Source organism: Schizophyllum commune (assembly GCF_000143185.2).
Source record: "Schizophyllum commune H4-8 unplaced genomic scaffold SCHCOscaffold_3, whole genome shotgun sequence".
Classification (NCBI taxonomy): domain Eukaryota; kingdom Fungi; phylum Basidiomycota; class Agaricomycetes; order Agaricales; family Schizophyllaceae; genus Schizophyllum; species Schizophyllum commune.
In genome coordinates, this window is record NW_026089540.1 from 2,670,588 (window position 1) to 2,696,604 (window position 26,017).

Here is a 26,017-nt window from a genome sequence, read left to right on the forward strand (position 1 = left end):
TGGGTTCGATTAAGAACATAGAATCATTTCTTTATCAGTCTTCGTCGCTGCTATCCTCATCCTCATCTTCATCTTCCTCGCCCTCGTCACCATAATCGCCCTCGTCCTCGTCCATAGAGCTGTCACTGTCAGCATAGAAACATCCCCTGGAGGCGGCTGACGGCTCAAAGAGCCCACGCCCCACCTCTCCCGCACCATCGTACGGACCCCACTCCTGTGTCGCCGCCAGTCCCATCATCCTCCCCACCTGCCTGAAGTTCAGGTCGTTCGCGCACCGAGGCAGCGCAACCAAATTATCGTCCTCCTCCAACATTTCCAACAGCGACCCGTCCGCCATCCCCTCCTTCGTTGAGTACACGAGGTCGTTGATGGCGTACTCCGCCTTGCCGCCCTTCGCGAGGTAGGATTCGACATCGCTCACGGCCCACCAGTTGGTGCGGTTGGTGACCGCCTCTGTGGTGATGACGTCCGGCGTAGGCAGCCCGCCGCGCTCGATGACGATGGAGATTGCACGGTAGACGCCGAGGAAGCCCTTGTAGGCAGTGAGGTTCAGCCGGGCGCGAACATCGGATGGAATGCAGTTGATGCCGTCTAGAAAGGCGAGGTCTGACGCCCTATCGAAGGGAATGGTCTCCGCCGTGAACATGGCGTTGTCGAATGTACATTGCGCTTCCCCTGAGTGAACGTCAGGCCTTCTGAACCGCGCCATACACACAAAAACATACCATGCAGCAGGTACGCCATGCGCGGCGACAGCCAGCCACCACGACATTGGCCGCAGGAGCAGCCGTAGCGGCGCTTCTCTGAGAAGTCATACACCGTGCCGACATCCTCGCCCATCGCGCTGCGCAGTACCCAGAGCAGATGCAAGGCTCTGTGCTTAAACAAGGGCGAGCCGGAGCGCACAATCTCCTCCTGCGCCTCAATCGCGTTCTGGTCATCAATGTTGTCGCGACTGAGGATGTCTGCGCGACAGTCGCCGAGAGAGAGTAGCTTGTCGACAACAGCCGCATGGCCCTTGATGACGGCGACATAGATGGGCGTGTAGCCGCGCTCGTCCTGAAGGTGAATCGACTGCGAATCTCTGGCGTAAGCAGCTTCGATAGCGGCGTCCAGTTCCCCCTTGGTAGGTGGCAGAGGTCGCATAGCTCTCGGTCCATCCATACCATTCAGAACCCCGGTCATCGTGCGCGGGGGGTCCATGAGCGTCTGCAGTGGATAGTCCTGCCTCAGCTGAGCACCGATATCGTCGGCCAGGATGCCATTCCTGTGCGAGTACTTGAACATATCGACGTCTTGGTCTTCTGAGGCGGGCAGGGAGCGAGAAGGGTGGCTTCCGCTTGGAGAGTAAGCAAAGAACGTCGTGCGCCCAACGCGACGAAAGTCAAGCTGACGTAGAGGAGTTAGTTCGCCATAGCGTACAAGGACAGGAGCGGACTCAGCACCTTTCGGAAGAAGTCGATGATTGGCGGGTCCATGCGACGGCTATCCTCGCGCGAATGAGCCCAGATGTGTGAGGGCCAGCTATACACGATGGTGCTCTTGTCGACATTCTTCGGCGAAAGCAACTCGCGGACCAAGCGTTGTCCGACGCCCTGGCGCTGGAACTTGTGGACACGGGTGTGAGCACATCATTTGCAGTTCAAAGTCGGATGGCGCACCGGAGGGTTCACAACAACCGATCGCACGTACACGATGCGCCCCTCGTTGAGCTCATCTCCCCAGCGTCCACTACCCTTATGGTACTCGTCATCCACAATCTTCCTGTAGACGTTCATGTCGTTGTCAAGAATCCTCCGTCCGAACTCCGCCAGCTCGTCCGACTTCGCATCGAGAAACTCGTGGAAATGAGCTTTGAGGGTATACGTGCGCTCGATCTTGTACGCCTCAAGCGTGCCCAGGTTCCCTTGGTGTGGGTGCGACGCATTGAGGCGAATGTGCTTGACGAATCGCTTGCTCGCAGGATCTGTCTCGCGGCACTCGATGCGTACATCGGCGAGGTTGAGCTGAGGGCCATCGGGCCTGGTAGCCATGGTGGTCAAAGGGGAAGAATACACGGAAAGTCGGTGCACTTTGAAACGTGTCCTGTCAGCATCAGGGAAGAGGCTCGTGGGTTGACGAGGACCTGACAGAGACCATGTCATGCTGCCAATCTATGCGGATCCCCTGAGGAAGAACAACGACGACCAGTATTCCGCCAGCTTCCCGGCGTCAGGAAGATCCATAGCGTATATAATTCAGTCTATCAGAGCGCCATTCTTTCTCGTTTGGTCTGCTGCTCGATATGAAGCAAAATGAGGTGTCCGAGGCAGGCCCTTCCACGGCTCTTCCCTGAGTGCGCGGACAGCCTGGAGCTGCGGTACAGCTCAGCTCATCAAAGCCTGTCACTTTCTTACTATTGTCAAGCTTCGTAAGAAAGAAGACATATTGTGCGAGCTTCGCATGATGATGATGGTGGAAGGCAAGAGATCCTCTGCGTGAGTCGTCACCGTCGTCACGTCACAGCAGTCTCCTCGGCAACGGCCGCGGACTTTATGGACAAGTGCGGAAGAAATTGTAGCTGTTACAAAATGCCTACACCGTAGGTCAAACAAGAAGCTGGTATTGGTTCGCGATGAGTGTCTACACCCTGCGATGCGCAAGAAACTTTCTAGAGTTCGGGTGCCCTCAGATTTACCACCCAGTGGCAGTTCTCGTCAGCCTTCTCTTCAAAGATCCGACACCGTCGACGAGAGCAGTCCAAGGCCGCAGACCACCTCCGCTCTGATCTCGCTCTACCTCTTCGGCGTCGTCGTACGGGCCCCACTTCGCCCTCTCTGACAGCCCCATCAACCTCCCCACCATCTCGAACTGCACGTCGTTCTCGCATCGCGGCAGCCTCGCCCATAACAGCCTAAGATGCTTGTTGTCAAGCGCCTTCTCATCCGCCATCCACTCCTCGGCCGAGTGGACGAGATTGTTGACAGCGTGCTCTACCTTCCCGCCCCTCTTGAAGAACGCCTCCAGGTCCCGCACCTTCCACGGACAATTCGGGTCGTTGTTCATGAGCAGCTCGAGCCCGATGAGATCCATGGTAGGCTGCACGCCGCTCGCGATGACGTCGGAGATGGCGCGGTGGAAGCCGAGGAAGCCCTTGTATGCTGAGTGATTCATCTTCGAGCGGACGGTGTACGGGATACACTGGCCGCCAGGAAGCATAGCGATCTCGGCCGCCTTCTTCGTCGGGAAATCGACCTCTGCCGCAGACCTGCCCCTGTTAGCAGTACGGCTTGCCACAGCTACGCGAGCGTCAACAACGTCAAGCGCGCAGGTCGATGCGAAAACGTACCCCGAAGCGCATTCGACATGCGCGGCGACAGCCATCCCTCCAAACACTGACCACAGGTGCAGCCATAACGCCTCTGCACCAAAAACTCGCAACAGCACTTGAACTTCTCCCCAGTCGCCGTCCTCAGCTTGTACAGCAGCTTCAAAGGTTCGTCCTTGTGACCTCGCTCCGCCGCCCGCACGATATCCTCCAGCGCTTCGATCGCATTCTGATCCTCGACGTTGTCGCGGCTGAGGATGTCCGCACGACAGTCGCCGAGTGTCAGCAGCCGTTTGGCGATATCGTAGTAGCCTTTGATAACCGCAACGTAGATCAGCGTGAAGCCGCGCTCGTCCTGCGCATGGATGATTGCAGGAGATTTGCTGTACAGGTTTTCCAGAACTTCGACCGACAAGTCTAATGGTTCCGCGACTTCTGTCGACGAGATCGGAGGAGGATCCATGGCAAAATGCAGGAGATTGTTCAACTCTAGTTCGTAGTTGGAAGTGAACACTCCCTTGGTTCGATGCGAGAACTTCAGCAGGTCGACGTCCAGGTCCTTCGTGGCAGGTATAGACCGAGAGGAGTGCGAAGCCTTGGGGGAGTACGCAAAGTGAGCGGTGCGCCCCACACGGCGGAAGCCGAGCTACCAAGCAAGTTCAGCTAGCGAAATGGTATGAGTAGAGTTTACGCACCTTTCGAAAGAAGCCAATCACTGGCGGGTCCATGAGACGATGGTCATCGCGTGAATCTGCTCGCAGGGCAGAGGACCAGCAATAAACGATGTCCGGAATTTCGAGGGACTGCGAGGAAAGCAGGTCGCGGACCAGGGCAGTTCCGATCCCTTGCTGTTCGAACTGGACGCCTATCAACAGCCGCTCACAGACGGAGCTTGCAGAGGCGCACCGACGGATCCACAACGACAGATTCAATGTAGACAATGGCACCCTCGTCCATTTCCTTCCCCCAACACCCCGTGCCCCTGTGGTACTCGTGTTCTATGATCTTGGAGTAGACATTCATATCGTTGTCGAGGATCGTCCGCCCGAACTCTGCCAGTCTGTCGGACTTCGTGCTGAGGGCCTCGTGGAAGCAACCCTTGAGCTCGTCTGCGCGGTAAATTTTGTACGCCGTGAGCGTGCCTACGACGCCATGCTGAGGGTGCGTCGCGGTGAATTCAAGGTGCACGATGAGCGCGCTGTTCGTGGGGTTGGATTCTGAGCCCTCGCGCTCGATGCGAACGTCGGCAAGGGCGGTGGTCACTTTTTGCGAAGGCGTGGCCATGGTGGACGCGAGAAAGGAAAACTGAGCGCCACCGGCCACGCCCTGTATATGAGGAGATGCACCGTGCCGGCACCTAGAAACGTGCATGCCGTATACCTCTGCGGATACTCCAAAGTGAGAGTACGACCGGCACGACTATTCAATACGTTCGGTAGCTGTCGAGGTCAGCAGTAATCCAGGAAAGCTTAATTTCGAGATATCAGTTACATTCGTTCGTGTTTTTGTCCGTTATACTGCAGTGTGAAGCCTCTACTGGCCCTTCACCCCTACCCACTGGTCGAACCAGCGGAAGACCTCGTAGTGCCACTTCAAACTGCAGCAAGAGTCAGCCTGATCAAGCCCTTGTCATCCAAGCTCAAACGCACCTATTCCCATGATTCAGCACCCAATGGTTCTCATCCGGGAAGATGACCAGCCGACTCGGGACACCGCGTCTGGAAGAATGGAATTCATGAGCCAGGTTGCTGCACGCCTGTCAGGCACACTTGCACTCACTGCTGCAGCGCGTGGAAAGCGCCGATACCATCGGTCTCGGGCAGGCGGTAATCCTTGCTCCCGTGGATGGTGAGCTGTGGTGTGGACCATTTGTCGACGAATAGCGACGGGCTGTACTTGTCGAGGATCTCCTTGCTGTGCTTATCCCACGGGCGGCCTCCCCATTCGTGGTTGAACTGGGCGCGAGAGGGTCAGAACAATTAATACGAGCAAGTTGGGCACCACATACGAAGAAGAGCTCGTCAGTAGAGTAGCCGTTGTACGCGGCGTCGAAAACACCATCATGGCAAACCAAGGCCTTGAACCCGAACCCGAACTCGGGATGACCTTGAATGTAGTTGATTGCAAAGCCGCCCCAGCTTGCACCCGCCGCGACAGCGCGGTCAGAGTCGATCTACAGTGGGCATCAGCATCCATCGAACTTTTCAACCCGCCAGTCACATACCTCGGGGTACTCCTTCAGGATGTAATCCCAGCCGGCCTTCAAGTCGACGAAAGGCTTGCCACCCCAGTCGTTCTGAATGGCGTCGGTGAAGTCTGCGTTCACAACTGGTCAGCATCAACACGAGCGCTACCTCCACCTAACACACCTTGCCCGAACGTCGTACTCCCCGTAGGGTTAATCGCCAGGACCACGTAGCCTTGGTTGACGAACACATTCGGGTTCCAGCGCGTCGACCACTGGTCCTCCCATGCGCCTTGAGGGCCTGTCGATGGTGCGTCAGCTTCCATCTGCATCACCTACCAGCTCATGATGATTGCGCACCCCCATGAATCAACAACACCACCGGCCAAGCCTTCTCCTCGCCCTTCTTGAACCCCTTCGGCTTCAAGATCCACCCCTGCACATCCCGGTCCTTCGCGCCCTTGAACCAGAACTCCTCACCCTCGGCCAGATGCTTGTTCGCGAGATCGGCTGACGTGAACTTAGTGATCTGGGTGATGGTAGGCGCTTTGGCGAGCGTGTTGCCCGCGCCAGTGGGCTCGATGCCGCTGATGACAAAGACATCATTTGGCGAGGTGAAGGACGAGCGGCTGAAGAGGACGCGACCGCCGATGAGCGCCTGAACGCCGGATGCAGCACCCGTATTGGTGAGGGCAACGGGCGTGGCGTAGTCTTGCGCTGTATGTGGTTTTAGCAAGCATTCTTCGTAGCATGCCCAATTGTAAGCTTGTCCAGGGTGTGGAACGCGCTTTCGAGGTATCAAGGCTCACCCGCATCGTTCGACGTCGGCGTGGGGGGCACTGGAACGGAGAAGACTTTGACCTTCGCCTCGTCACCGGCAGTGAAGTAGAGCGTCTTGTCGTCTTTGGAGAACTGCAGATGTGTTAATCAACTCTTCCAGGAGCCCTTGTTTCGCGAACGACTTACCGCAAGCGCATCCGGGGACCGGTCCCAGTTGTCGGTGATGGTGAAGCGAGCATTCTGCGAAAGGTCGTACAGAACGACCTTGAACCTGTCATGATGCTCAGCCCAAGGAGTCGCGTAGCTCTTAAACATACGCAACCTACTTGTCCGCCTCATAGCCATCCTCCTCAAGCTCAAGCCATGCGACCTTGGTACCGTCCGTACTGAAGACGGGCGAGTGAGTCGCGCCTTGCTTACCCGAGGTGAGCTCCTTAGGCTCGGAAGCGCCGGTGATGTCGACAATGTAGATCTACGGACGCAGAATGAGTAGGTTGAAGTTCCTACCAAGGTCGTTCCTTACGTTCTGCTTCGTGTGCCAGGCCTCCGGGAGCACAGGGTCCTTGCTGGTGTACACCACGTGCGTCTTCGACACCGCAAAGTCGTCCGTGCCGCCGAAGGGCGCGACGGGGGAGCTCTAAATGTTCTGTTAGTCACACAGAACCTGGCTAACACCGTGACAGCACGTACATGCCCTGTGCCCTTCAGCAGATTCGTCCACTTCTGCTCGAACACCCATTCCCTCTCCGGCGTCTGGCGCAGGGGCGCCGAGAACAAGACCGCCGTCTTTGGGCCCACATACGTGTCCCAGTGCCGTACGTACGTCTCATCGTATACGAACGCCGTGTTCCCGCGCTCCTCCCATTCCTTGTCCAGCTCGTTCACCGTCGTCAAATCCCCGTCCTCGTACACTTCCGCGGAGAACACCAAGTGCCCGGAAGCGGGGTTGTAGACAAAGTTAGTCGCGCCGGTGGTGGGGAAGGTGCCGATGAGGGTAGGAGGCTTGGGCGTGGTGAGGGCACCGGGAGAGGGTTCGGTCTCGAATTGGATGTCGATGGCGTAGAAGGCGAGGGTCTTGTTCTCGCCTTCGACGACGTGGCCAACGGTGCGTGTGTCGAGCCAGAAGGCCTCGCCGCCCTTCGCGAGCTATCGAGATAGGTGAGGATGCAGTAATCAGACGTTTACGCGTCCACTCACAGGGATCTCGAGCGGCTTCACCGTCGACTCGATGGGTGCGAGGAAGATGGACTTCTTGTTCCTACGCAGTGTACTAATCAGCGCCATGTAGCACAGTTGAGACTCGACGTACTTCTTCTCCTCAAAGTCGTACTTGCTGAACGACACCAGCACCAGATCGCCCGCAACGTTCGCGACCCCAGTCCCCGGACGTCCCAGTCCGACCAAGTCCTTCGGCGAGAACACATCCTCGCCCTCCTTCCACTTGAACGACGTCGCCTTCTCCTTCCAGGTCGGCTTGCTCATCGTCGTTAATTGTGGTGCCTGCAAGGGTACTTGTTCCGCCAGCAAACCGCACGGTAAGTATGCGGCCAAGAGAAGTGCCGCCCACCGCATTGTGGCTGAATTCGTCTCAGCGTCGCGTGCCCTTCGCTATACGCCGAAGAAGGGTCTGCTGGTTATCGATGGAAGAAGGGAGCAAGGCGCGTGCGACGCTGGTCACGAATGTTGCGCGATGGCTGACGCGCCAGGGACCGGCCCGAACTGCCCGATGCCCTCTTTACTGCCGAAAGCGGTTGAAGGTCCATTGTACTCGCGGAAGCGACCGTAGGGCTTAGAGGAGGATGGAGGGCCCATCCCTACCTCTGGACTTGTATGGATCACATACAGTGAAGACATCAGTTCAGTATCGCACCCACAGTAACCCCACCCATCGCAGAAGCCAAAGTACATGTCAATTCGGAATGATCACTAGATCCCGAGCAACTACAGACATCGCTGTGAGACGTAGACCGTATATATTACAAGGATGGATACAAGTAAGAAGCACAAACAGGTCAGTCGCTCATTGCCTCATCGCCACTCCCCTCGGCACCCTCCGCTTCAACCTGCGCGTCTGCTATCCTCGGGCCCTCGATCTGGGTAACCTCGCCCGTCTCCGCGTCCCATCGCGCGAGTAGGCCGACCCTAAAGGTGACCATCTTCTCCCCGATGAGCTTGAGCAGCTGCGCCTGCTCCGCGGTCAACTTGTGACCGGCCTCGCAAATTTTGTGCGGCGCGTGCAAACTCGGCACGCCGCGGTTCATGTACGTCGTCAGCCCCAGCTTGCGCAGCTGCGGCTCCTCGTTGTGCGGGAACGGCTCGGGCGGGTCAGAGTGCCGCTGCATGACGGGGCCGGCGGGGAGCACGACGGTGCGCGGCGCGGTGTTGCCCGCGCGCGCGAAGTCGGGCTGCTGGAAGTCGGCGAACCACTCGGTGACTTCGGAGGGTGGGGAGTTGGTGAAGAAGAGGCCGACTTGGCCTTTTAGTTGCTGGAGAGGGGATGAGCTTGGGGGGACAAGGGTGAAGGAAGGGGAACGCACCCTAGCGAGCTTGGAAACGCCTGGTCGGTGCTCGGATTCTGGGGTGGTGCCGAGGGCTTTTGCCATGACAGTGCTTCTGGCGAAGACTAATCGACCGGAGCTGCAATATACGTTAGTTATCGAGGAAGGGGGACGCGCCGATCACGCACTCTTTCCACAGTTTCCGTACGGTCTTGAGATGGGCATTCCTCATGTTGCCCACCTCGAACAGCCAGCAGTACTGCCACTTCTCCACATTCTCTTGGATCTAAAAGGGATCAGCATCTTCCTCACGAAGATGGGAGACATCACAGCGATAGGTGTTCCGATGGGTGGGGAAGTAATGCATACCTGTGTGATCAGCTCTCCCTTTTCTTCCTTCGTGCGCTTGGCGACTTTCGTGAGGGAGACTGGCGATGGATGAGTTCCCCTGTTTTCCCTTCAGTCAGACACCTTCCTACTCACCAACTTTGGCACGCTTTGATTTCGGCATGATGAAGGTGAAGAATAAGGGAAAATTGCCGAGAACAATGCGACCTTCCGCTTTCAGCAGCGGGGCACCGGCCCGACGTGTCCGATGAACATCGACAGGGGAAGACCATTTTGAACCGTGCCAGGTCTTATTGTTGACTGGCAGGCCTCTGAAAACACTCGTCCCATCTTCAGAGTGGAGACAACAACGGCCTGATGTCGTGTGTAGGTTTACGAGGTGTCATTTCAATGGCCCACATATTTATTGTACGCACGGTCCGTGTGTTATCCCCTCCCTCCAAGTCTTGCTTCAGAAGAAGTTCACTGTAGATCTTCCATGTCCTTAAGTGATTTCTATTGAGAAACGCGGCCAGGAATTGGAAGAGGGACCTTTGTGGACTCGGCTTCGGAAACTGCCGAACCGATCTAATCAATCAGGCAGCGTGCGAAAGCTCTGATCAACAGCCAAGTCCCGCCAACCTTTGCGTCCCTCGTCACCACCCTCGCCCTCGGACTCCCTCGCTGTCGAAATGGTCAGTACAGCGTCCCAGACGACCTCCTCGATGCACCTATGCAGAAGTTACGCGCGATAATGCCGCGTACGCGCTGGATTGGCGTATGGCCGGCCAGATGACGATCCACGCACTCAGCGGAATCTGCGCCCCAATCCTCCCCCTTACCCAAATACGCCCTCCAGCAATCTCTTACGCATTTCTTTCCCTCTCTAGGCCACCGCAGAGCTCGCCGCCACCTACGCCGCCCTCATCCTCGCCGACGATGGCGTTGAAATCACCGTGCGTGTACTTGCTATCCAAAGCGTGATAAAGCGATCTAACCCGATCTCCAGTCCGATAAAATCCTCGCCTTGACGAACGGTGCGAACGTCGAGCTCGAGCCGATATGGGCATCGCTCCTCGCGAAGGCGCTGGAGGGCAAGAACGTCAAGGACTTGCTATTGAACGTCGGCTCCGGCGGCGGTGCGCCCGCATCCGGCGCTGCCCCGGCCGCTGCTGGTGGCGCTGCCGCCGCGGAGGCACCGAAGGAGGAGGAGAAGAAGGAGGAAGAGAAGGAGGAGTCTGACGACGACATGGTACGTCTGCGTATCTCTGGTGCGCTAGAAGCTGGGTGCTTACACGCTTGCGCAGGGCTTCGGTCTCTTCGACTAAGCGTCCCGTCCTCCCTTTCCTATCTATGCCCTTCATGTGCTCCCTTTTGCCACTACCCATATGTGCATATGCTGTCGTGTAACACTGCAAAAGACCTTAAAAACGGCAGCCCTGGTGTGATTATAAGTGGACCTCGGAGTGCAGAAGGCTTCGACTTCCTTGTTCGCGCAGCCTCGGGACCCTTTCCCTTCTCTGATCGGGACGGGCTGCAGGGTGATGTGCCCGACGAATCGTCGACGAGCCCAGTGCTCGGATGGAAAGCTTACGCGCTTACGGGCGCTGCTTGGGACGTAACTAGCCCGCACAACCAGGAACTTACACCCGTGCGCAGCAGAGGCCTGCCCAGTTCCTCCTCAGCGAAAGGGTAAATGGCCTCGTTCAAACTTCGAATGCTGTGAGACGTCGCGCTAGCCAGCGAGCGAGGCGTCTGAAGGATTTTTCGGCCTTGAGAACGGGCGCTGATTGGCGCATCAGCGCACCACGCGGCACACGTGATCCGAAAAGTTGAACATGCGCCCGAAGGCCTTCCTTTCTCACCATGGCGTTCATCTTGCACAGTCTGGACTGCTGTCAGAGAGCGCACTGCTATACGCGCTCGTCGGAGGCGAATCTGCCTGCCAACGCACAGTCTCACGTACTCATCGAGGCCTGCAGTCTGCTCCCGCGCAGTCTAGACCTCGGACTGCAGAGCGACACCCGCCCGCATTTGTAGTCGTGTGCCACTGCACCGTGCATTCCACTGCATTCCAGGGCAATTTACGGACCGCCGCGAAGATCCCGCCAGCGAAGGGATGACTCCTACGTGCATCACAAGGCTGCCCGGCAACCAAATCCTTGGCTTGCCCTGATCGATACAATTATCCTTCTACCAATTCTCTCCCTCTACCAATTCCGATGGCAGCACAAGCGCCGCTTCTCATCCTGGAAGCACTTCCTTCAAAAGCACCTCCACCACAGCCGGCGGGACCTCCCCCCAGCTAACCGAGCCGTCCACGAGGAAAGCGCCAAGCCTTTCTGCTACCCCGCCTTACTCCACGGTCGGTCGTACTTCTCATGCAACGCGAGTCATGACGTTCTCACATCTTCTGCTGCAGGCTTGTTGCGTTGAAGCTCCTGCTGCGCTCAACGCGTCGGACCGGCGCCGCCACGAGAAGAACCCCAACCCACCTCGTATCTTCCTCGTCGTATATACACGAGGAAATTGTTCCCAATGCCCTCTTCCGCTTCCCACACTTCCCCCTCTGCAATGGCATCCCTTGGCACGGCGCCGGACGATGTGCTGGCAGAGATCATATACTGCGCGACCGCACAATGGCCGGAAGCGCCGGCGCTGCTGGCTGCCGTCTCCCACTCGTTCCATCGCGTTGCGCACTCAACCCCCTCGGCGTGGAACCGGTTGGTGCTGCATATGAAGGCGGGCAACGACGCCCAGACGCTTGGCAAAACTGCGCTTTGGCTGGACCGATCACGGTCGTGTGCCGTCGATGTCGAGGTGTCGCTGGAGGCGGGCGAGGAGGGGGTGCACGTCCATGAAGCGGTGACGTCGCTGATCCGCGAACACAGCGATCGAATACCCTCCATGAAGGTCCGCTGCCCCTCGCAGGCGGCGGCGTCGACCTACTTCACCTCCCTCTTCCCCGACCTCGCCACCGCGCCTCACGGCCTCCACCACCTCGTCCTCGAAGTCGCTCCGGAGATCGGCGCATCCTCAACATCCCGCGCCCCGTCATTCCAAATATCATTACCAACCTCCCTCCGCACCCTCCGCCTGCACACATCCGCCGTGCCCGCCTTCCCCTCCCCCCTCACCAACCTCCGCAAGCTGTACCTAATCCGCCCCCTAGCCGCAACACCCCTCACTCTTTCAGAATTTGCGTGCATCATCGAAGCCGCTGCATCCCTGACAAGCATCCACATCAAATCACGCGTATTCGGCGCGCTCCCTTGCGATCCTGTCGTCTTCCCTGCCCTCCGCACCCTCACCCTCTGGGCCAACAACCTCCCCCGTCTCCTCGACTTCTTCTCCGCCCCCATCCTCGACGTCCTCAAGCTCAACGACCTCGATTCCAAGCGGCCCCGCGCCTCCGCCGAGTCCTGCGATGCCATCTGGCGCCTCGTCATCCGGAGCGCAGGGCGCGAGACCCCGCGCACCCTCGGCCTCACGAACATTGCGACCGGCGAGGATGACCGCGAAGCCCAATGCCGGGGCTGGGTGACCTGCCTGCGCCGCCTGTACTCCCTTGAGGAGATCCGCCTCGCACACGCGCCCGTCGAGCGCATGCTCACCCTCCTCTCCTCGCGCTTCCGCGTCGCAGAAGAAGAGAGCGCCGAGCAGGACGGCGAGTTCCTCTGCCCCCGGCTGCGACGCGTCTGCATTTCCGCCGACCCCTCGGACGCCGCGGCCCGCCAGATGCGCGACGCACGGCCCGAAGTCGAGGTAGTGCGGTTGGCTGCCGAGCGAGAGGGGCTGCTGAAGGCGGAATCGATATCACGGATGCCGTCTCTCAGGGAGCTGAACGAAATCATGCTGCACCAGCGGACACACATACCGGGGGTTAGTGGCTTCGGGTTCGGCTCGGCTTTCGACGTAGCGCGGAGGAAGAGGACTAAAAGTGGCGAGGAGGCCAAGTAATGCTCCCACCACACGGACTTCAATGGACTGTTCATTTGTACTGGCCTTCCTTCCTAGCCGTACATACACACTTTACCGTACGCATGTAGTATTCTACATACTGTACTCCCTGCATATCTTGGAGACCAATCATAATGATACCTGGACATACAAATCACAGGCTTTTACATCTGCTGCGAGGACGAATAGCTAGCATTCAGCCACCGCTCTTACTTCGGGCACTCTGACGAATCTCACAGGTGATTCTTGCGTACTCATACCATCGATGGGCAGGAGAAGAGCATCTAGCGTACAACAATATCGATAGATACGAACAATCCAGTTACAAATGGGACCCTCATCATACACTCATCTTCATAGGTATTGACGGATGTGGGTTATATCCCTCCACCACAAAGTCCTCGTACTTGAAGTCCTCGATGTCCTCGATGTCATCCCTCCCCCATCGTAGCTTGGGGAACGCCCGCGGCTCGCGCTGCAGCTGCGTCTGCAGTGCCTCCACATGATCCCTGTAGACGTGCGCGTCCCCCAACTGGATGATCAGCTCGTGCGCGTCCGTGCCGGTGACGTGGGCGATCATATGCGTGAGCAACGCATAGGACGCGATGTTGAAGGGTACGCCGAGGCCCAGGTCCGCCGACCGCTGGTACATGAGGCACGAAAGCTTCGGCTTTTGGGTGTCGGGCGCGCCGGCCGGGGGTAGGTGGACGTAGAACTGGCAAAGCAGGTGGCACGGCGGGAGGGCCATCAGGGGTATATCTGGCGGCGAAGGGAATGGTTTGTAAGGAAGGAGATGCGCGTGAGACCGGTAGTGGCGTACCTTTGGGGTTCCATGCGCTCATGATGATTCGGCGGTCGGTCGGGTTGTGCTTGATTTTGTGGATGCACTCGCGTAGCTGATCGACGCCCTGGCCCGTATAGTCCGCGTCCGCATCCTTGTACTCTGCGCCAAAGTGTCGCCATTGGAAGCCATATACGGGACCGAGGTCTCCCTCTCTGCGGTGTCCCAGTCCACGCCCTTCCAGGAACTCCTTCGATCCATTTCCGTCCCAGATCGTGACCTTCTTACGCGATAGGACGGTCGAGTCGGTGCAACCGTGGATGAACCAGAGGAGCTCCTCCACTATCCCGCGCAGAAATGTCCGCTTGGTAGTGATGAGGGGGAGAGTCGAGTCGGCGAGGGAGAAGCGCAGGTTCGGTGGCGCGAACAGCGCGATCGTGCCAGTACCTGTTCGATCTGCGCGCACTTCCCCCATGTCCATCACGCGTTGGATGAGCTCCAGATACTGGTGCTCGTCGTGTTTCGAGCGCTCTTCGCGTTTGGTCTCGTTTGTGGTCGACGTCGAGGCGGACATGGTTCAGGACAAGCAGTTCAATTATGCGTTACGAGACGCGGACGTGACGTGACGGGGCGTGTCTCTGCGCGCCACAATTGAATGATCATTTGCTCTTCTCCAGTACAGACGCCAACTCCGTGAAGGAGTGTACAACTAGGTCAACTTCCCCTCCCTCAGACTTGGTTTTCACATCTGTGGTCTCATCGGTAGGCTCCTTAGCGTTGCGATGGACGTAGATGGTCTTCAGCCCATTCTTCGCCGCTCCCCTCAAGTCCCACAGATGACACGCGACCATGGCGCATCTCTCGGGTGGCGCGCCGAGGAACTTCGCTGTCTGTAGGTACATCTTGGGGTTTCTGAAGAGGGACTGAGCCCTCATCACGAGGAACAACTGCGCAGAACTCACGGCTTGTAGGATCCGATGATATCGCCAGCGAGTACAGCATCCCAGGGAAGGTCTGCGTGCTTCGCCTACTTAAGGTGAGCACGTAGATCAGCACGAGATGGTCAAGCACTTCACCATATCGACTAGCAATCGCGCATTTCCGTTTGACAGCGAAGCAATGATATAGTCCTTCTTCAAGGCGTACAAGCCCTTCGAGGTATCCGGCCAGCCTGAAAATGATCAGCTCTTCGTCATCGCTCAGACGTTTATATTGTCTGCGCTCACCTCCGAGGCGATGCCAGACCGTATTGAGCCGCTCCCGTACTCCAGTATCCCAGAGCTTGCCGATATGCGCCCACTGTTCTGAAGCGAGCATGTTCTCCAGCGCCTATAGAGATACAACAATCAGCAATTACCTTAGGTATCTATCCTCACCTCCCGATGAATCGCATCCACATTCGGCGTCTTCTCCGGGTCAGTCGCCGTCTGTGAATATTCTCGGCTGCGATACTGATGAGCATGCCACAACGCCTCGACTAGAGTCCCCACGTACGTCTTGTCCATATAAGCCTTTCGCCACTGCTGTGCGAAGGTATGCCAGTCTTCCGAGCCTGTGCATTCCCTTGTTCAGTCAACGCGCCTAACTAGTGTGCGTTGGGCATCTCTCACCTGAAGGTCCTTTCGTCTCCCCAAGGGCCTTCAACTCGCTGAAGACGGTCGTATACCAGTCAACCGTCGTCCCAAAGACATCGAAGATGAGTACTTCTACGTTCTCCATGGTAGCTGGAATGGTAGCAGAAGAAGAAGGACTCGATCTGTATTGCAGTTTTAGCGGTCAAGGAAGACGCAAGAGGATTAGAAAGCAACATCAACTGCCCAGACGCTGATGAGGTCACGATAGGTCGCGGTCATGTGCCGGCGACGTTCAACTTCGCTGGCCCCGGAAGGTAAGTGGACGCGCCCAGGCGCACAGCATAGTCCTAATCTTGGCTCTATCTCCTACCTACGGGACACGCGGGAAGACGATTGACCACTTCGCAGTTGTCATATTCAACGGATCAGTCCTCACAACTGAATGGGTGGCCTCCTCCAATCGTTCATACACCCTCCCTGATCTTCCTTAACATACCTGCCAACTCCACCAGCGAGTCTACCACCACATCCACCTCTCCGCCCTCTGCCTTGGTCGTCACAACCTCTGGCTCAGCAATCGGCTCATTGGCCTCAGGCCTGCGAACGTAAATCGTCTTCAACCCATTCTTCGCCGCCCCTCTGAGGTCTTCGATATGCATGGCGACCATAGCGCAGCGCTCGGGCGGCACGGAAAACAACTTGAGAGCGCCGAGGTAGACCCTGGGGCTCCTGCGATGGCCTTGATTAGCTGTCAAGAAGCGAGAGAAAAGAGATGGGAATAAAGGCGACTCACGGTTTGTACGACCCGAATATATCCCCGGAGAAGACAGCGTCCCATGGTAGGTCGGCGTGCTTGGCCTATGCAGCGCGTTAGTCATAGAATGTACGGATCCCAGTAAGATCGCTTACCATGTCGACCAACAATCGCACATTGCCGTTAGACAGCGTTGCGATTATGTAGTCCTTCTTCAAAGCATATAATCCCGGGCTCGAGTCCGGCCAGCCTATATTGCGTGCGATCTGGGTATTGAGAAGATAGACACGTTTGCGTAAAAAAAGGGCGCACCGTCCAACCTATGCCATACGCCGTTCAGCTTGTCCCGCACATCTTTGTTCCAGCATTTGCCTATGTGAGCGTATTGTGGTGTGTCGAGGATCTCGTCTAGGTGCTACTAAGGGTGCTCAATGGTGCATATAGCTTGTAGAGACGGGTTGCCCACCTTTCGTTGCATCTCGTTCAGAATCACTGGCAGCAATCTTGTCTCTGTTGAGCCCGCCGACGAATTTGAGCTCATTGTTTTATTATGGCGTGACTGGCGAGTCTCACGTCTTCTCATCATACTTCCACCTCCACTCCATGGCGAAGGAGTGCCAGTTTTCCGAGCCTTAAAGTGCGTTAGCGGCGAGAAAGAAAAAGCAGGTAATCGCATCGGCAGACCAAGACTTACCCGAAGGACCATACACCTCGCCCGTCCGCGCCAACTCTGCCTTGATCGTGCCGTACCAGTCGACGATAGTGCCAAAGACATCAAACAGCAGAACCTCCACGTCGTCCATGACGGTTCAAAGCGAGTGGGAACTGACCTTGTCTCATGACTTGACATTATAACTAGAAGTCGCGTGCATTACCAAAATCCCAAGTCAGATATCCCGGGATTCCCTAATGCGTGAGAAACACAGGCTCAGCAGACAAACTTGGATATGATCTACGGATCGCGAGGATGACAAGGACATTACCAGCGACCAGCTGTTGTCTTCAGCACTCGCCCCTCCAATCACCGCCCTCAATATCCATCCCTCCCAAAAACCACTCCATACGCCGGCCCACCCCTCCCAAACATCGCGCGCAGATCGCCAACAAGCGCCTCCGGCTTTTCGTGCGCAGCGAAGTGACCACCGCTCTCGTGGTCTGCTTCGAAGACGACGTTGCCGAGGGTGTGTTTCCATCTGGGTGTGTATGGGTGATGCGATGAAGGTTACGAGGAAGGAAGCATAGCGGTGATGAAAGAAACGAAGAGCGAGAAATATCACTCACGACTTCGGATACACGTAGATATCCTTCGGAAACTGCGACATGCCCATCGGGATAGTGGGCGCGTTGGCCGGGTCGGGCGGGATCTCGCGGTTCAAGTATACGGTCTCGCCATTCGCATCGACGAACTCGCGCTTTGGGTAGACGGACTCGCGGTAGATGCGCACCGAGGCGGCGGGCCCGGCACGCGAAAACCAGTAGATGCTGACCCATGTGAGGACTGAGGGACGTTAGCGTTGGTGATTTCCCGCTTTCAAAACCGCAAGACGATTAAAGACGATCCGAAAAACTAGAAACACCCGCCTTCGTCATCAGTCCAGGGATACGCGTCCGTCCACGCCACCAACTTCTCATATATCCACGCCAAGAGCCCGACAGGCGAGTCCGCCAGCGCGTAGCCGATAGTCTGCGGCTTGGTTTCGTGAATTGAGCCATAGGCGCGCCCTTTGCGGTCGATCTCGAGGGTGCGCTCGAGCCCGGCGCGTTCGTCGGGGCGGACGGGAAGGGAGGTGACCTTGGGGTCGAGGAAGTTGGGGCTGGAGGTAGGCGGTCAATGAACGAGGAGACGTCGAAGGATGGAGTCATGAGTCTGAGAGGGTAGGTAATCAAAGTGGGGGTGACGTACCAAGGCATGTTGTGATGCCACGCCATGCAGTGCTTTCCGCCGTAGTCCAATGCAATACGTTGGGTGATCTGTTGTTCATTCAGTATGCGAGTTCCAGTCGAGCAGAGATGGGTTTGCGTACCCAGAATCCCCAGTCGCCTCCTATGTCGCCATAAGCGTCGGGAACATGTGAGATACTCACACGAACGTACCTTGTACGACTGCAAGGACGATAAGTCATGGGAGCGGATGAGTTGGCGAACAAACTCACCATACTGATCGTATCCGAGCGCGAGCATCAGTTTATGGCCAACCTAGGAACTCCAGTCAATTATGTGCGGGGTAGCACGTCGCCTGGAATGATAAACTACCTCAGCCATTTTGGCGACGCCAAAACCTTTCTCCTTTGTCGCCTCTGAGAATCCAAAGCCAGGTAGACTGTAGGCGACAACATGGAAACTAGGCGCAGATGGGTTGTTCTGCGTCAACAAGGGCAGTATCTTCGTCACCTCCAAGAAGCTTCCCGGCCCTGTCGACATCAACATTAGAATCAAATCATTGAAGGAGCGCACGTACATCCATGAACAAATAGTAGCGGAACGGCCCCCTCAACGTCGCTCTTCTTGTGCACGTAGTGAATGTTGAGCTTCCCGTGCCTTTCAACTTCAATGTCGCGCGTGAACTGCGGCAGCGCGTCGTTGATAACGCTTTCCTGTTTCTTCCAATCGAAGCCGTTCTTCCAGTAATCTACAAGACGCTTCATATCGCTGAGCGGTGTTCCGTAGTCCCAGCCCGCGTCATCTACTTCGTCGGGAAACACTGTAAGTTCAAGCTTGGCCTTCAACAGCGCAATCTGCTCGTCGGAGACGTTGATCTTGTAGGGTGTTTCGCTAGTCATGTCGAAGGTCCCGGTAGGGCTCAAAACGTAGGTGTTGGGCCGGAAGGACAAGAAGATAGTCGAATCGGTCTCATGACCTCAGCGATATAAAGGCTGTCGGCCCCGCGCGCGTGGCTTCGTGACTTGCCCATGAACGAATGCTTAGAAACAGCTTGACTCAGAGGTTTACGAAGATATCGTCCATTGAATAGATGTGCTTGATAATGCGCTCCAGCTTGCCGGAAGATGAGGGCAGAAAGCAGCCAACGAGCGGCGCCGTCCGGCGACGCGTGGCTCTGGACCGGCATGTTCGGCCCGAATCACACGCCTCCGCAACGCGGTCACGCGCAGGTTGTCTTCAACACGTTCAACTCGCGAGTGGACTTTGCCATACGCAGACCGCGCAATATGCCCCCGCCACCACTCTCAGACCGCGTCAACTCGCAACTGGACAGAATACAAGCCATGCTACGCCAGGGGGCGCAAGCACAGAAAGCAGACCAAGACGCAGTCAAGGATTGGAGCGCAGAAGAGGAGCGCAGGCGACAACAAATGGAGGCCCAGTGGCAGGATTTATCGGACCGATTAGACGCTCTTTACGCGAAGGTCAATGCGGACGCAGCAGAGGGCACCAAACTGGGTATGCATCGAATTATCAGATGGGACGCGAGCTGGATTGACAGTGGCGCTTTACTACAGACAAGTACACCACGAAGGACATCCTTACCGTGATGAAGGAACAGCACAAAGGCGCAATGGACGAGCTCATGGAGTGGGCTAGAGGTGAGCGACGGCACTTGTTTGTGGCGCGCACACGCTGATGATGTCTTCGCAGCATTACAAGACGTTCATCAGAAATTCAAGGACGAATTGATGAGCATTCTTTCGGTTGCGAGCACGCCCCAGACATCGAACGCCAGCTTACATTCCAATAATTCGTAGATATGCGGTTTATATGTGATTATCTGTTCCAGAATCTCGGCGACTGCCCGAACGATGCAATGTCAGAAAAGAGATATGCACAATTGTTTTCTCGCGGATGCTACGAGCCCGACGTCGTCGATGCGCGACTGCTTGTAACAGCGCGCTCTCTCCCGACGGTTTCAGATATCGACATCTTCGGCCGCAGGGAGCGAGCGCGATGGGTGATCCGGGTCAGGCGAGTACCCGAACCACACCGTACGACCGACGCGACGAAATCCGTTCTGAGCAGTCGTCAGCAAGATCCTTCATGGCAGTAAGAGCACAGACTGACGTTGCGGAATAGATTGACAACTTGGTGAGCGGCCTGCACGTGCGCTGCCGTAGGCCAAGCGTACACTATCGTATCCTCGGCGACGAGAGCCGAGGCCATTAGCTCGCTCAAAAGTCGCGTCGCGATGCCTTGGTTGCCGAACTAGATGACATGAGCAATGAGTGTGAGTCCATGCAGACGCTGAAGCAAGGGGGCAGACAGCGCAACCGGAGAGCTGACCACGCATTCGGGGGAGCAAACAACGCACCTCTTCCGGCACCTCCAGCGTATGAACACACACAATAGCTCCCTCATCCATCTCCTCGCCCCAGCAGCGATTGCCCCTGTTCACGATCCTCCGGCTCACGTCCATGTATGGGTCGAAGACGCCATTCGCGAGCTCCGCCAGCTCGTCCGTCTCCTGGTACATGTATTCGACGAAGCAGTCCTGACGGTCGTCGCGGAGGATCTGGTGCCCCTCCAATCTGCCTACACACCCGTGCTCCGGGTGCTCAGCCTTGATGAGGATGGCACTGAAGCCCGGGGATTTGCTCAGCGAGGGTGTAGTCTTGACCTTGAAGGTGAGCTCGTCGAGGGCGATGGTGGTCATGGTTGCGGTTCAGATGGAGGTTGGGTAGAAAAAATTGCAACCCGCCCCAGGCATTTTGAGCAGTCAGACAAGCTCATCGCGAACAAACGTAAGGCATTCAGTGAATTCAAAAGGTGGAGGTTGGAGGCGAGAAAGAATGTTCGCACGTGCGTGGACGGAGATGAACGCGGCACGCGTTCGGCAGTTGCCGGACAAAAGATACCTAATCCGGAAGTAATCCATCACAAGCACCAAACGAAGCAGTATGATACTTGAGCCCTACACCGATATATCAGTGTCAAGCACAAAGGCATACTTCAAGATTCGCTCCCGTTTTACCAGCTTCATAGGCGAAGAAGGCTGCCATACTATGCGGAAGGTCCAAGAAAATCAAGAAGATACCATGATAGCAGGCTCCCCCTCGCGCGAATATCCATGCACCTACACGCTCAAGAACAAACTTTCAGCCTAATAGTGCACGCGCTGAGCGTCCGACATGAACTTCTCCAACGAAGGAACCTCCTGCCCTGCCGCCTGGCGCAGCATGTAGGACACCATAAGCTCCTCGTCGGAGTACGTAGTCTTTCGGCGCTCCCATATCTGCGTCTCCAGCCTTTTATCCATCATCGCACGGTCGAACGCCTCGATGGCATTCATATGTTCTTCGCCATTGTGATCCCGGCTGAGTATCTCCTCCGCCGGAATACCATACTCGAGCAACGCGCGCAGAGCAGGCACCGCTCCGCCAATCGCCGCTGCGTAAACGGGGGTAAAGCCCTGGTCGTCCTGCACATGGATGAAGGCCGGGTGGCGAGCGTAGGCGTCGTGCACGACAGCGACGACTTCCGCCGGAGTGGGCACATGAGGCTGCATATGCGCCGGCGCCATCGCCAGGGTGCGGTCGAAGGGTGGATCGGCAGCGGTTTGTACGGGGAAGCGCTGCCGGAGAGCCGCCATAACCGCCGGCGGGAAGGCCCAAGGCTTCGGCGCAAACCTATCCTGGTCGATCGCGATTTCGGCGGACAAGGGCACTGAGCGCGATGGGTGGGCGTGGTTTGGCGAGTAGGCGAATATGGCCGTGCGGCCGACGCGTCGGAAACCGAACTGGGTGAGGGTTAGCTGGATATTGAATCAAGGTGAGATCGGCAGCTGCAGAACTGACCACACGCAGGTACGGCCTGGCTTGCGGGCGCGCTACGTCGCCGCTGTACACAATCGTGTCCAGTGTCATGATGCTCAAGGACAGCAGCTCCTTTAGGAGGGCATACTCGACGCCTTTGTTGGCGAACTGGCTCAGAGTAAGCCATACACGAGGACGAATGGAAAAAGTGCCAACACACCTCTGTGACTATCTCCAGATCGTGCAATAGAACGATGGGACCAACACTCATCTCATTCCCCCAGCACCCTGTGCCACTATGGTGCGGGTCGCCGACGATCATCGGGTTCACGTTCATGTTCGGATCGAAGATCCTCAATACGAAGTCCGCCCACTGGTGAGAATTCTCCTTCAAAAACGCCTGTAGCGCAGGCGAGCGAGAAAATATGAGAGCCTGTAGTTTTCCGATGAGTCCATGCTGAGGATGCTTGGCAACGAGTTGGATAGAGTCCTCCTGCAAGCCATCGGAGGGAGTCTCGCGCGCAATTTGCACATCGGAGAGGGAGGCAGCCATGATGGTGGGTGCGGTTGAAGAGCAGCTTGCGTGCAGCCCCAAGCATTTTGAGCACTCAGATAAGCTCGTCGTAAACACACGTAAAGTATTGCATCCGCGCAATGGGTGGAGGTGAGAAGGAATGTTGGCACGTGCGTGAGCGGAGATGAACATGCTCGGCGTTTGCCGTTGAGCGGTACAAAAACTGCCTGATCCGGCAGATATCAACTTGCTTCATAAAAAGCAACCAAGAAGATGAAACAAGAGAGGGTACCTATATGCTATAGTGACTCGAAATCTTTTTACAGCCGTCCAGGACGTCCATCAGGAATTCAAGCACGAAATGAGCAGCGGTCTTTCCGTCGCGAGCACGCCGCAGACATTGAACGCCAGCTTACATTTCTATTACTCTTAGATATACTGCGATATATGTGATGTGTGCCTAATAAACGGTCAGACGCCTGCCCGAACGATGCGGCGCCCAAGCAAGAGATACGCACGATTCTTTTGTGTAGACGCCACGAAGCCGGCGTCTGGGAATCGCGACTGCCTGCGCACACATCTGCTCATATATCGATATCCTCGGCCACAGGGAGCGAGCGCGATGGATGCGTTGGGTCGGGTGAGTAGCCGAACCACACCGTACAACCCACGCGCCGGAACCCGATCTGAGCAGGCGTCAGTTTCAAGGTACGAGGTACAACCGCAGGAGGGCAGACTGACGTTGCGGAATAGATCGACAACTTGCTGAGTGGCCTTTGCGTGCGCTGCCACCGGCCAGGCGTACACTATCGTATCCTCGGCGACGAGAGCCGAGGACATCAGCTCGCTCAAAAGTCGCGTCGCGATGCCTTGGTTGCCGAACTAGATGGTATGAGCAATGAGTGTGAGTCCATGCAGACGCTGAAGCAAGGGGGCCGACAGCGCAACCGGAGAGCTAACCACGCATTCGGGGAGCAAACAACGCACCTCTTCCGGCACCTGCAGCATATGAACACACACAATAGCTCCCTCATCCATCTCCTCGCCCCAGCAGCGATTGCCCCTATTCACGATCCTCCGGCTCACGTCCATGTATGGGTCGAAGACGCCATTCGCGAGCTCCGCCAGCTCGTCCGTCTCCTGGTACATGTATTCGACGAAGCTGTCCTGAAGCCGGTCGTCGCGGAGGATCTGGTGCCCCTCCAATCTGCCTACACACCCGTGCTCCGGGTGCTCAGCCTTGACGAGGATGGCTCTAAAGCCCGGGGATCTGCTCAGCGAGGGTGTAGTCTTGACCTTGAAGGTGAGCTCGTCGAGGGCGATGGTGGTCATGGTTGCGGTCGAGGTTGAGGGGAATTTTTCGCCCCACCCCGGGCAGAGTGAGCCATCCAGAGGGCTCGTCGCAATCAAACGCAAGGCATTCAGTAAGTTCAATAGGTAGAGGGTAGAGGTGAGAAAGAATGTTCGCACGTGCGTGAACGGAGACTTTCTCGATAAAATCGCCGGATAAGACCGGCGACCATTTTCCTCTCGAAGCGGTGCTAGGGGAAGAGATAGAATGTGATTTGATAAATTACCGATGCACCATTGGGGTCAATATATTCCCGCTCAAATTGCCCCCATCCTCCGCCCAAGTCCCATCATCCTGCTCACCAACCCAAATTCCGCATCATTCACGCACCTCGGCAACGCATTCCACTCCTCGTCCTCCTCATACATCTCCTCCCACGAGTAGTCCGTCATGTGCTCCTTTACGACATCCAGCACGCAGTTCATCGCCCACTCGACCTTCCCGTTGTGGCTGAGATAGTACTGCACCGTCTGCAACGAGAGGACGCCCATGGGTGATTGATCATTCATGAGTTCGAGGAAAATGCGGGCGGCGGTGGGGAGGAGGCCAGCCTCGACGACGCGCGCGAGAATGCGGCAGACGGTGAGGAAGCCAGTGTAGAAGGCGCGCGTCGTAGATTGCTGGAGTTCGTCTGGGATGTAGTCGAGGCGGGGCAGCGCGAGGATTTCGCTGGGGTCGGCGCCATCTGCGAAGGTGTATTCGGCCGCTTGCATGCCCATGTCGAACGATAGGTCCCCCATGGCTATGAGAGTGGTCAGCCTATCGTTACCAAAAGTCAAGGAGACGTCCCGACTTACCGATCAATGCATACTGCATGCGAGGCGAAAGCCAGCCGCCCAAACATCTGCCACAAGTGCATCCCCAGCGATTTTGCGCAACATACTCGGAAAGCGTCCTAACCTCCAGCCCAGCGGCCTGGCGAAGCCTATGGCTGGTAACGAGCGAGTCGTCCGGATATCCTTGCCACGGACCGCGCGAGAACAGCGCGGACATCTTCCTGTCCTCCAGCAGATGCTGCTGCAACGCCTCCAGCACATTCCTGTCCGCAGCATTGTCGTGGCTGAGGATCTCGTCCGGGGAGACGCCATGCGACAGCAATGCGTGTATCGCGGGAAGATTTCCTGACTTAGCAGCTGCGTACAATGGGGTGAAGCCCTGATCGTCCTGTACGTGAAGAAGGTTAGGATCGCGTACGTGCATCTCCTGGATGACGGTGGCCATGTCCGTGGCGCTGAGCTGGCGAGGTGCTTCGTAGTCTGGGTTCGTGAAATTGTCGCGATCCAGAGGCGGGTCGAGGAGCATCTGAAGAGGGAAATTGGTACGGAGTCTGACCATGTCCTCCGGCGTATACGTGATGGGCTTCATGGGGAACTTGTACGGGTCGAGGTCGAGGTCGTCGGCCTCGGGTAGTGCGCGAGAAGGGTGCGCGGGGTGGGGAGAGTATCCGAAGTAGTTGGTGCGCCCAACTCTCCGGAAACCGGCCTTGCGACAGACATGCGTGACGCGCGGGATCTCTGCCTTATGTTCTTCGACTGAGCGCGTATCCACGGGCGTCGGCCAGCAGTATACGATCGCATCTTTCTCAACATGCTTTGACGAAAGCAACGCCTTCAGCAATCGCGTCGCAATCCCCTGGTTCTCAAACTGCACAACCTGCAATCAGCACACGAATTATACCCGCCAAACTGAATCACGCACCCGTTTCTCTACCTGCACGATCGGCACATACAGCGCATTCCCCTTATTCATCTCATACCCCCAGACCCCCGTCCCTTTATGATAATCGTCCTCCACGATCTTTGGGTACGCATTCATATCGTTGTCCAATATCTTGAGGCCAAAGTCGGCCAGCTCGCCCGATTCTTCGTCGAGAACCTCAAAGAACCTGCCCCGCAGGGGATACGCGCGAGGGAACTTGTACGCATCGAGTTTGCCGAGAGTGCCATAGACTGGGTGAGTCGCGGTCACGATGATACGACCGAGGCCTCGAGAGGTTCTGCGCCGGGTTGGCGCCTGGAGCTTGATCTTCACGTCGTCGAGAGATATGGCGGTCATCGTGGATGGAGGGCAAGGCCAGAATAGGGCGCAGCAAGCACGGGAATGCGGGACAATAGCTGCATACTTGTGTGAGACATCTCGGCTGGACGAAGACACACTTAGACAGGAGATGGATGAGAGCAGGCCGAGCCGAGCCGCCGACGGAAGTACGCCACCGGATCAATCGCGCCAAACAAGACCTTCCGAATTGGGGACAATGCCGTCCTCACTGCTGCGCATAGGTTAC

General features: G+C 56.9%; 14 protein-coding genes across 14 annotated transcripts; 3 read left to right on the forward strand and 11 right to left on the reverse strand.

The window, feature by feature from the left end:
• Window positions 1-34: 34 nt before the first annotated feature.
• SCHCODRAFT_02491542 (uncharacterized protein) lies at window positions 35-4,591 on the reverse strand (the record flags this gene model as incomplete). The annotated part of the gene is made up of 8 exons (XM_003034537.1): window positions 35-675; window positions 726-1,339; window positions 1,423-1,607; window positions 1,662-2,022; window positions 2,678-3,278; window positions 3,329-3,953; window positions 4,003-4,164; window positions 4,214-4,591. The coding sequence occupies 8 exons, from the start codon at window positions 4,589-4,591 to the stop codon at window positions 35-37; spliced, it is 3,567 nt and encodes a 1,188-aa protein (XP_003034583.1).
• Window positions 4,592-4,747: 156 nt separating this feature from the next.
• SCHCODRAFT_02616249 (alpha/beta-hydrolase) lies at window positions 4,748-7,931 on the reverse strand. The gene is made up of 14 exons (XM_050344747.1): window positions 7,582-7,931; window positions 7,470-7,530; window positions 6,963-7,418; window positions 6,796-6,909; window positions 6,599-6,744; window positions 6,459-6,543; window positions 6,302-6,404; window positions 5,853-6,209; window positions 5,677-5,793; window positions 5,532-5,623; window positions 5,316-5,480; window positions 5,087-5,262; window positions 4,957-5,025; window positions 4,748-4,904 (listed from the first exon to the last, which is right to left on the reverse strand). Exons 1-14 carry the CDS (start codon window positions 7,842-7,844, stop codon window positions 4,841-4,843), a joined length of 2,268 nt encoding a protein of 755 aa, XP_050201805.1. The 5' UTR covers window positions 7,845-7,931; the 3' UTR covers window positions 4,748-4,840.
• Window positions 7,932-8,284: 353 nt separating this feature from the next.
• SCHCODRAFT_02492272 (uncharacterized protein) lies at window positions 8,285-9,281 on the reverse strand (the record flags this gene model as incomplete). The annotated part of the gene is made up of 5 exons (XM_003034539.2): window positions 8,285-8,758; window positions 8,810-8,909; window positions 8,959-9,056; window positions 9,140-9,198; window positions 9,254-9,281. 5 exons carry the CDS (start codon window positions 9,279-9,281, stop codon window positions 8,285-8,287), a joined length of 759 nt encoding a protein of 252 aa, XP_003034585.1.
• Window positions 9,282-9,719: 438 nt separating this feature from the next.
• On the forward strand, window positions 9,720-10,540 carry SCHCODRAFT_02616256 (60S acidic ribosomal protein P1). Its single transcript, XM_003033947.2, has 4 exons — window positions 9,720-9,792; window positions 9,988-10,053; window positions 10,107-10,349; window positions 10,405-10,540. The coding sequence occupies exons 1-4, from the start codon at window positions 9,790-9,792 to the stop codon at window positions 10,423-10,425; spliced, it is 333 nt and encodes a 110-aa protein (XP_003033993.1). The 5' UTR covers window positions 9,720-9,789; the 3' UTR covers window positions 10,426-10,540.
• Window positions 10,541-11,571: 1,031 nt separating this feature from the next.
• On the forward strand, window positions 11,572-13,201 carry SCHCODRAFT_02616261 (uncharacterized protein). The gene has a single exon (XM_003033948.3). The coding sequence runs from the start codon at window positions 11,636-11,638 to the stop codon at window positions 13,055-13,057; it is 1,422 nt and encodes a 473-aa protein (XP_003033994.1). The 5' UTR covers window positions 11,572-11,635; the 3' UTR covers window positions 13,058-13,201.
• Window positions 13,202-13,301: 100 nt separating this feature from the next.
• On the reverse strand, window positions 13,302-14,426 carry SCHCODRAFT_02616262 (thymidylate synthase). Its single transcript, XM_003034540.2, has 2 exons — window positions 13,878-14,426; window positions 13,302-13,816 (listed from the first exon to the last, which is right to left on the reverse strand). The coding sequence occupies exons 1-2, from the start codon at window positions 14,410-14,412 to the stop codon at window positions 13,398-13,400; spliced, it is 954 nt and encodes a 317-aa protein (XP_003034586.1). The 5' UTR covers window positions 14,413-14,426; the 3' UTR covers window positions 13,302-13,397.
• Window positions 14,427-14,461: 35 nt separating this feature from the next.
• SCHCODRAFT_02616264 (HAD-like protein) lies at window positions 14,462-15,595 on the reverse strand. The gene is made up of 7 exons (XM_003034541.2): window positions 15,449-15,595; window positions 15,333-15,390; window positions 15,215-15,281; window positions 15,065-15,167; window positions 14,915-15,009; window positions 14,801-14,865; window positions 14,462-14,750 (listed from the first exon to the last, which is right to left on the reverse strand). The coding sequence occupies exons 1-7, from the start codon at window positions 15,555-15,557 to the stop codon at window positions 14,498-14,500; spliced, it is 750 nt and encodes a 249-aa protein (XP_003034587.1). The 5' UTR covers window positions 15,558-15,595; the 3' UTR covers window positions 14,462-14,497.
• A 281-nt stretch (window positions 15,596-15,876) lies between these two features.
• On the reverse strand, window positions 15,877-16,969 carry SCHCODRAFT_02492878 (haloacid dehalogenase; the record flags this gene model as incomplete). Its single annotated transcript, XM_050342976.1, has 7 exons — window positions 15,877-16,141; window positions 16,206-16,270; window positions 16,322-16,416; window positions 16,479-16,581; window positions 16,633-16,702; window positions 16,740-16,797; window positions 16,861-16,969. The coding sequence occupies 7 exons, from the start codon at window positions 16,967-16,969 to the stop codon at window positions 15,877-15,879; spliced, it is 765 nt and encodes a 254-aa protein (XP_050201806.1).
• Window positions 16,970-17,196: 227 nt separating this feature from the next.
• On the reverse strand, window positions 17,197-18,946 carry SCHCODRAFT_01093363 (alpha/beta-hydrolase; the record flags this gene model as incomplete). The annotated part of the gene is made up of 8 exons (XM_050341013.1): window positions 17,197-17,359; window positions 17,448-17,664; window positions 17,742-17,958; window positions 18,012-18,137; window positions 18,191-18,210; window positions 18,320-18,362; window positions 18,417-18,577; window positions 18,625-18,946. 8 exons carry the CDS (start codon window positions 18,944-18,946, stop codon window positions 17,197-17,199), a joined length of 1,269 nt encoding a protein of 422 aa, XP_050201807.1.
• A 225-nt stretch (window positions 18,947-19,171) lies between these two features.
• SCHCODRAFT_02685848 (uncharacterized protein) lies at window positions 19,172-20,060 on the forward strand (the record flags this gene model as incomplete). Its single annotated transcript, XM_003033949.3, has 3 exons — window positions 19,172-19,565; window positions 19,625-19,708; window positions 19,761-20,060. 3 exons carry the CDS (start codon window positions 19,172-19,174, stop codon window positions 19,865-19,867), a joined length of 585 nt encoding a protein of 194 aa, XP_003033995.1. The 3' UTR covers window positions 19,868-20,060.
• Window positions 19,824-20,795, reverse strand: SCHCODRAFT_02616280 (uncharacterized protein). The gene is made up of 3 exons (XM_003034543.3): window positions 20,428-20,795; window positions 20,181-20,321; window positions 19,824-20,130 (listed from the first exon to the last, which is right to left on the reverse strand). The coding sequence occupies exons 1-3, from the start codon at window positions 20,767-20,769 to the stop codon at window positions 20,029-20,031; spliced, it is 585 nt and encodes a 194-aa protein (XP_003034589.1). The 5' UTR covers window positions 20,770-20,795; the 3' UTR covers window positions 19,824-20,028.
• Window positions 20,796-20,868: 73 nt separating this feature from the next.
• Window positions 20,869-22,535, reverse strand: SCHCODRAFT_02616283 (uncharacterized protein). Its single transcript, XM_003034544.3, has 3 exons — window positions 22,089-22,535; window positions 21,911-22,036; window positions 20,869-21,852 (listed from the first exon to the last, which is right to left on the reverse strand). Exons 1-3 carry the CDS (start codon window positions 22,419-22,421, stop codon window positions 21,217-21,219), a joined length of 1,095 nt encoding a protein of 364 aa, XP_003034590.1. The 5' UTR covers window positions 22,422-22,535; the 3' UTR covers window positions 20,869-21,216.
• A 384-nt stretch (window positions 22,536-22,919) lies between these two features.
• On the reverse strand, window positions 22,920-23,852 carry SCHCODRAFT_02202922 (uncharacterized protein). Its single transcript, XM_003034545.3, has 3 exons — window positions 23,370-23,852; window positions 23,124-23,264; window positions 22,920-23,068 (listed from the first exon to the last, which is right to left on the reverse strand). The coding sequence occupies exons 1-3, from the start codon at window positions 23,712-23,714 to the stop codon at window positions 22,967-22,969; spliced, it is 588 nt and encodes a 195-aa protein (XP_003034591.1). The 5' UTR covers window positions 23,715-23,852; the 3' UTR covers window positions 22,920-22,966.
• Window positions 23,853-23,990: 138 nt separating this feature from the next.
• SCHCODRAFT_02491517 (uncharacterized protein) lies at window positions 23,991-25,788 on the reverse strand (the record flags this gene model as incomplete). Its single annotated transcript, XM_003034546.2, has 3 exons — window positions 23,991-24,475; window positions 24,531-25,377; window positions 25,432-25,788. 3 exons carry the CDS (start codon window positions 25,786-25,788, stop codon window positions 23,991-23,993), a joined length of 1,689 nt encoding a protein of 562 aa, XP_003034592.1.
• Between the last annotated feature and the right edge of the window lie 229 nt (window positions 25,789-26,017).

Bases quoted from the DNA above. Each gene is read 5' to 3' on its own strand.
- SCHCODRAFT_02616264 (XM_003034541.2), bottom strand. From the start codon at position 15,557: ATGGAGAACGTAGAAGTACTCATCTTCGATGTCTTTGGGACGACGGTT. The intron at 15,391-15,448 runs GTGAGAGATGCC...GGGAATGCACAG, and splicing joins GGAGACGAAAGGACCTTCAG to GCTCGGAAGACTGGCATACC. The intron at 15,282-15,332 runs GTACGTGGGGAC...TCAGTATCGCAG, and splicing joins AAGGCTTATATGGACAAGAC to CCGAGAATATTCACAGACGG.
- SCHCODRAFT_02616280 (XM_003034543.3), bottom strand. From the start codon at position 20,769: ATGACCACCATCGCCCTCGACGAGCTCACCTTCAAGGTCAAGACTACA. The intron at 20,322-20,427 runs GTGCGTTGTTTG...CATGTCATCTAG, and splicing joins CGCTGGAGGTGCCGGAAGAG to TTCGGCAACCAAGGCATCGC. The intron at 20,131-20,180 runs GTCAGTCTGTGC...ACGACTGCTCAG, and splicing joins TTGTCAATCTATTCCGCAAC to AACGGATTTCGTCGCGTCGG.
- SCHCODRAFT_02616256 (XM_003033947.2), top strand. The intron at 10,054-10,106 runs GTGCGTGTACTT...CCCGATCTCCAG, and splicing joins ACGATGGCGTTGAAATCACC to TCCGATAAAATCCTCGCCTT. The intron at 10,350-10,404 runs GTACGTCTGCGT...ACGCTTGCGCAG, and splicing joins AGGAGTCTGACGACGACATG to GGCTTCGGTCTCTTCGACTA.
- SCHCODRAFT_02616249 (XM_050344747.1), bottom strand. From the start codon at position 7,844: ATGCGGTGGGCGGCACTTCTCTTGGCCGCATACTTACCGTGCGGTTTG. The intron at 7,531-7,581 runs GTACGTCGAGTC...TACACTGCGTAG, and splicing joins TACGACTTTGAGGAGAAGAA to GAACAAGAAGTCCATCTTCC. The intron at 5,026-5,086 runs GTGAGTGCAAGT...CCATTCTTCCAG, and splicing joins GCTTTCCACGCGCTGCAGCA to ACGCGGTGTCCCGAGTCGGC.
- SCHCODRAFT_02616283 (XM_003034544.3), bottom strand. From the start codon at position 22,421: ATGGCTGCCTCCCTCTCCGATGTGCAAATTGCGCGCGAGACTCCCTCC. The intron at 22,037-22,088 runs GTGTGTTGGCAC...ACTCTGAGCCAG, and splicing joins ATCTGGAGATAGTCACAGAG to TTCGCCAACAAAGGCGTCGA. The intron at 21,853-21,910 runs GTCAGTTCTGCA...ACCCTCACCCAG, and splicing joins CCAGGCCGTACCTGCGTGTG to TTCGGTTTCCGACGCGTCGG.
- SCHCODRAFT_02202922 (XM_003034545.3), bottom strand. From the start codon at position 23,714: ATGACCACCATCGCCCTCGACGAGCTCACCTTCAAGGTCAAGACTACA. The intron at 23,265-23,369 runs GTGCGTTGTTTG...CATACCATCTAG, and splicing joins TGCTGCAGGTGCCGGAAGAG to TTCGGCAACCAAGGCATCGC. The intron at 23,069-23,123 runs GTCAGTCTGCCC...ACGCCTGCTCAG, and splicing joins TTGTCGATCTATTCCGCAAC to ATCGGGTTCCGGCGCGTGGG.
- SCHCODRAFT_02616261 (XM_003033948.3), top strand. From the start codon at position 11,636: ATGCCCTCTTCCGCTTCCCACACTTCCCCCTCTGCAATGGCATCCCTT.
- SCHCODRAFT_02616262 (XM_003034540.2), bottom strand. From the start codon at position 14,412: ATGTCCGCCTCGACGTCGACCACAAACGAGACCAAACGCGAAGAGCGC. The intron at 13,817-13,877 runs GTACGCCACTAC...CTTCGCCGCCAG, and splicing joins GAGCGCATGGAACCCCAAAG to ATATACCCCTGATGGCCCTC.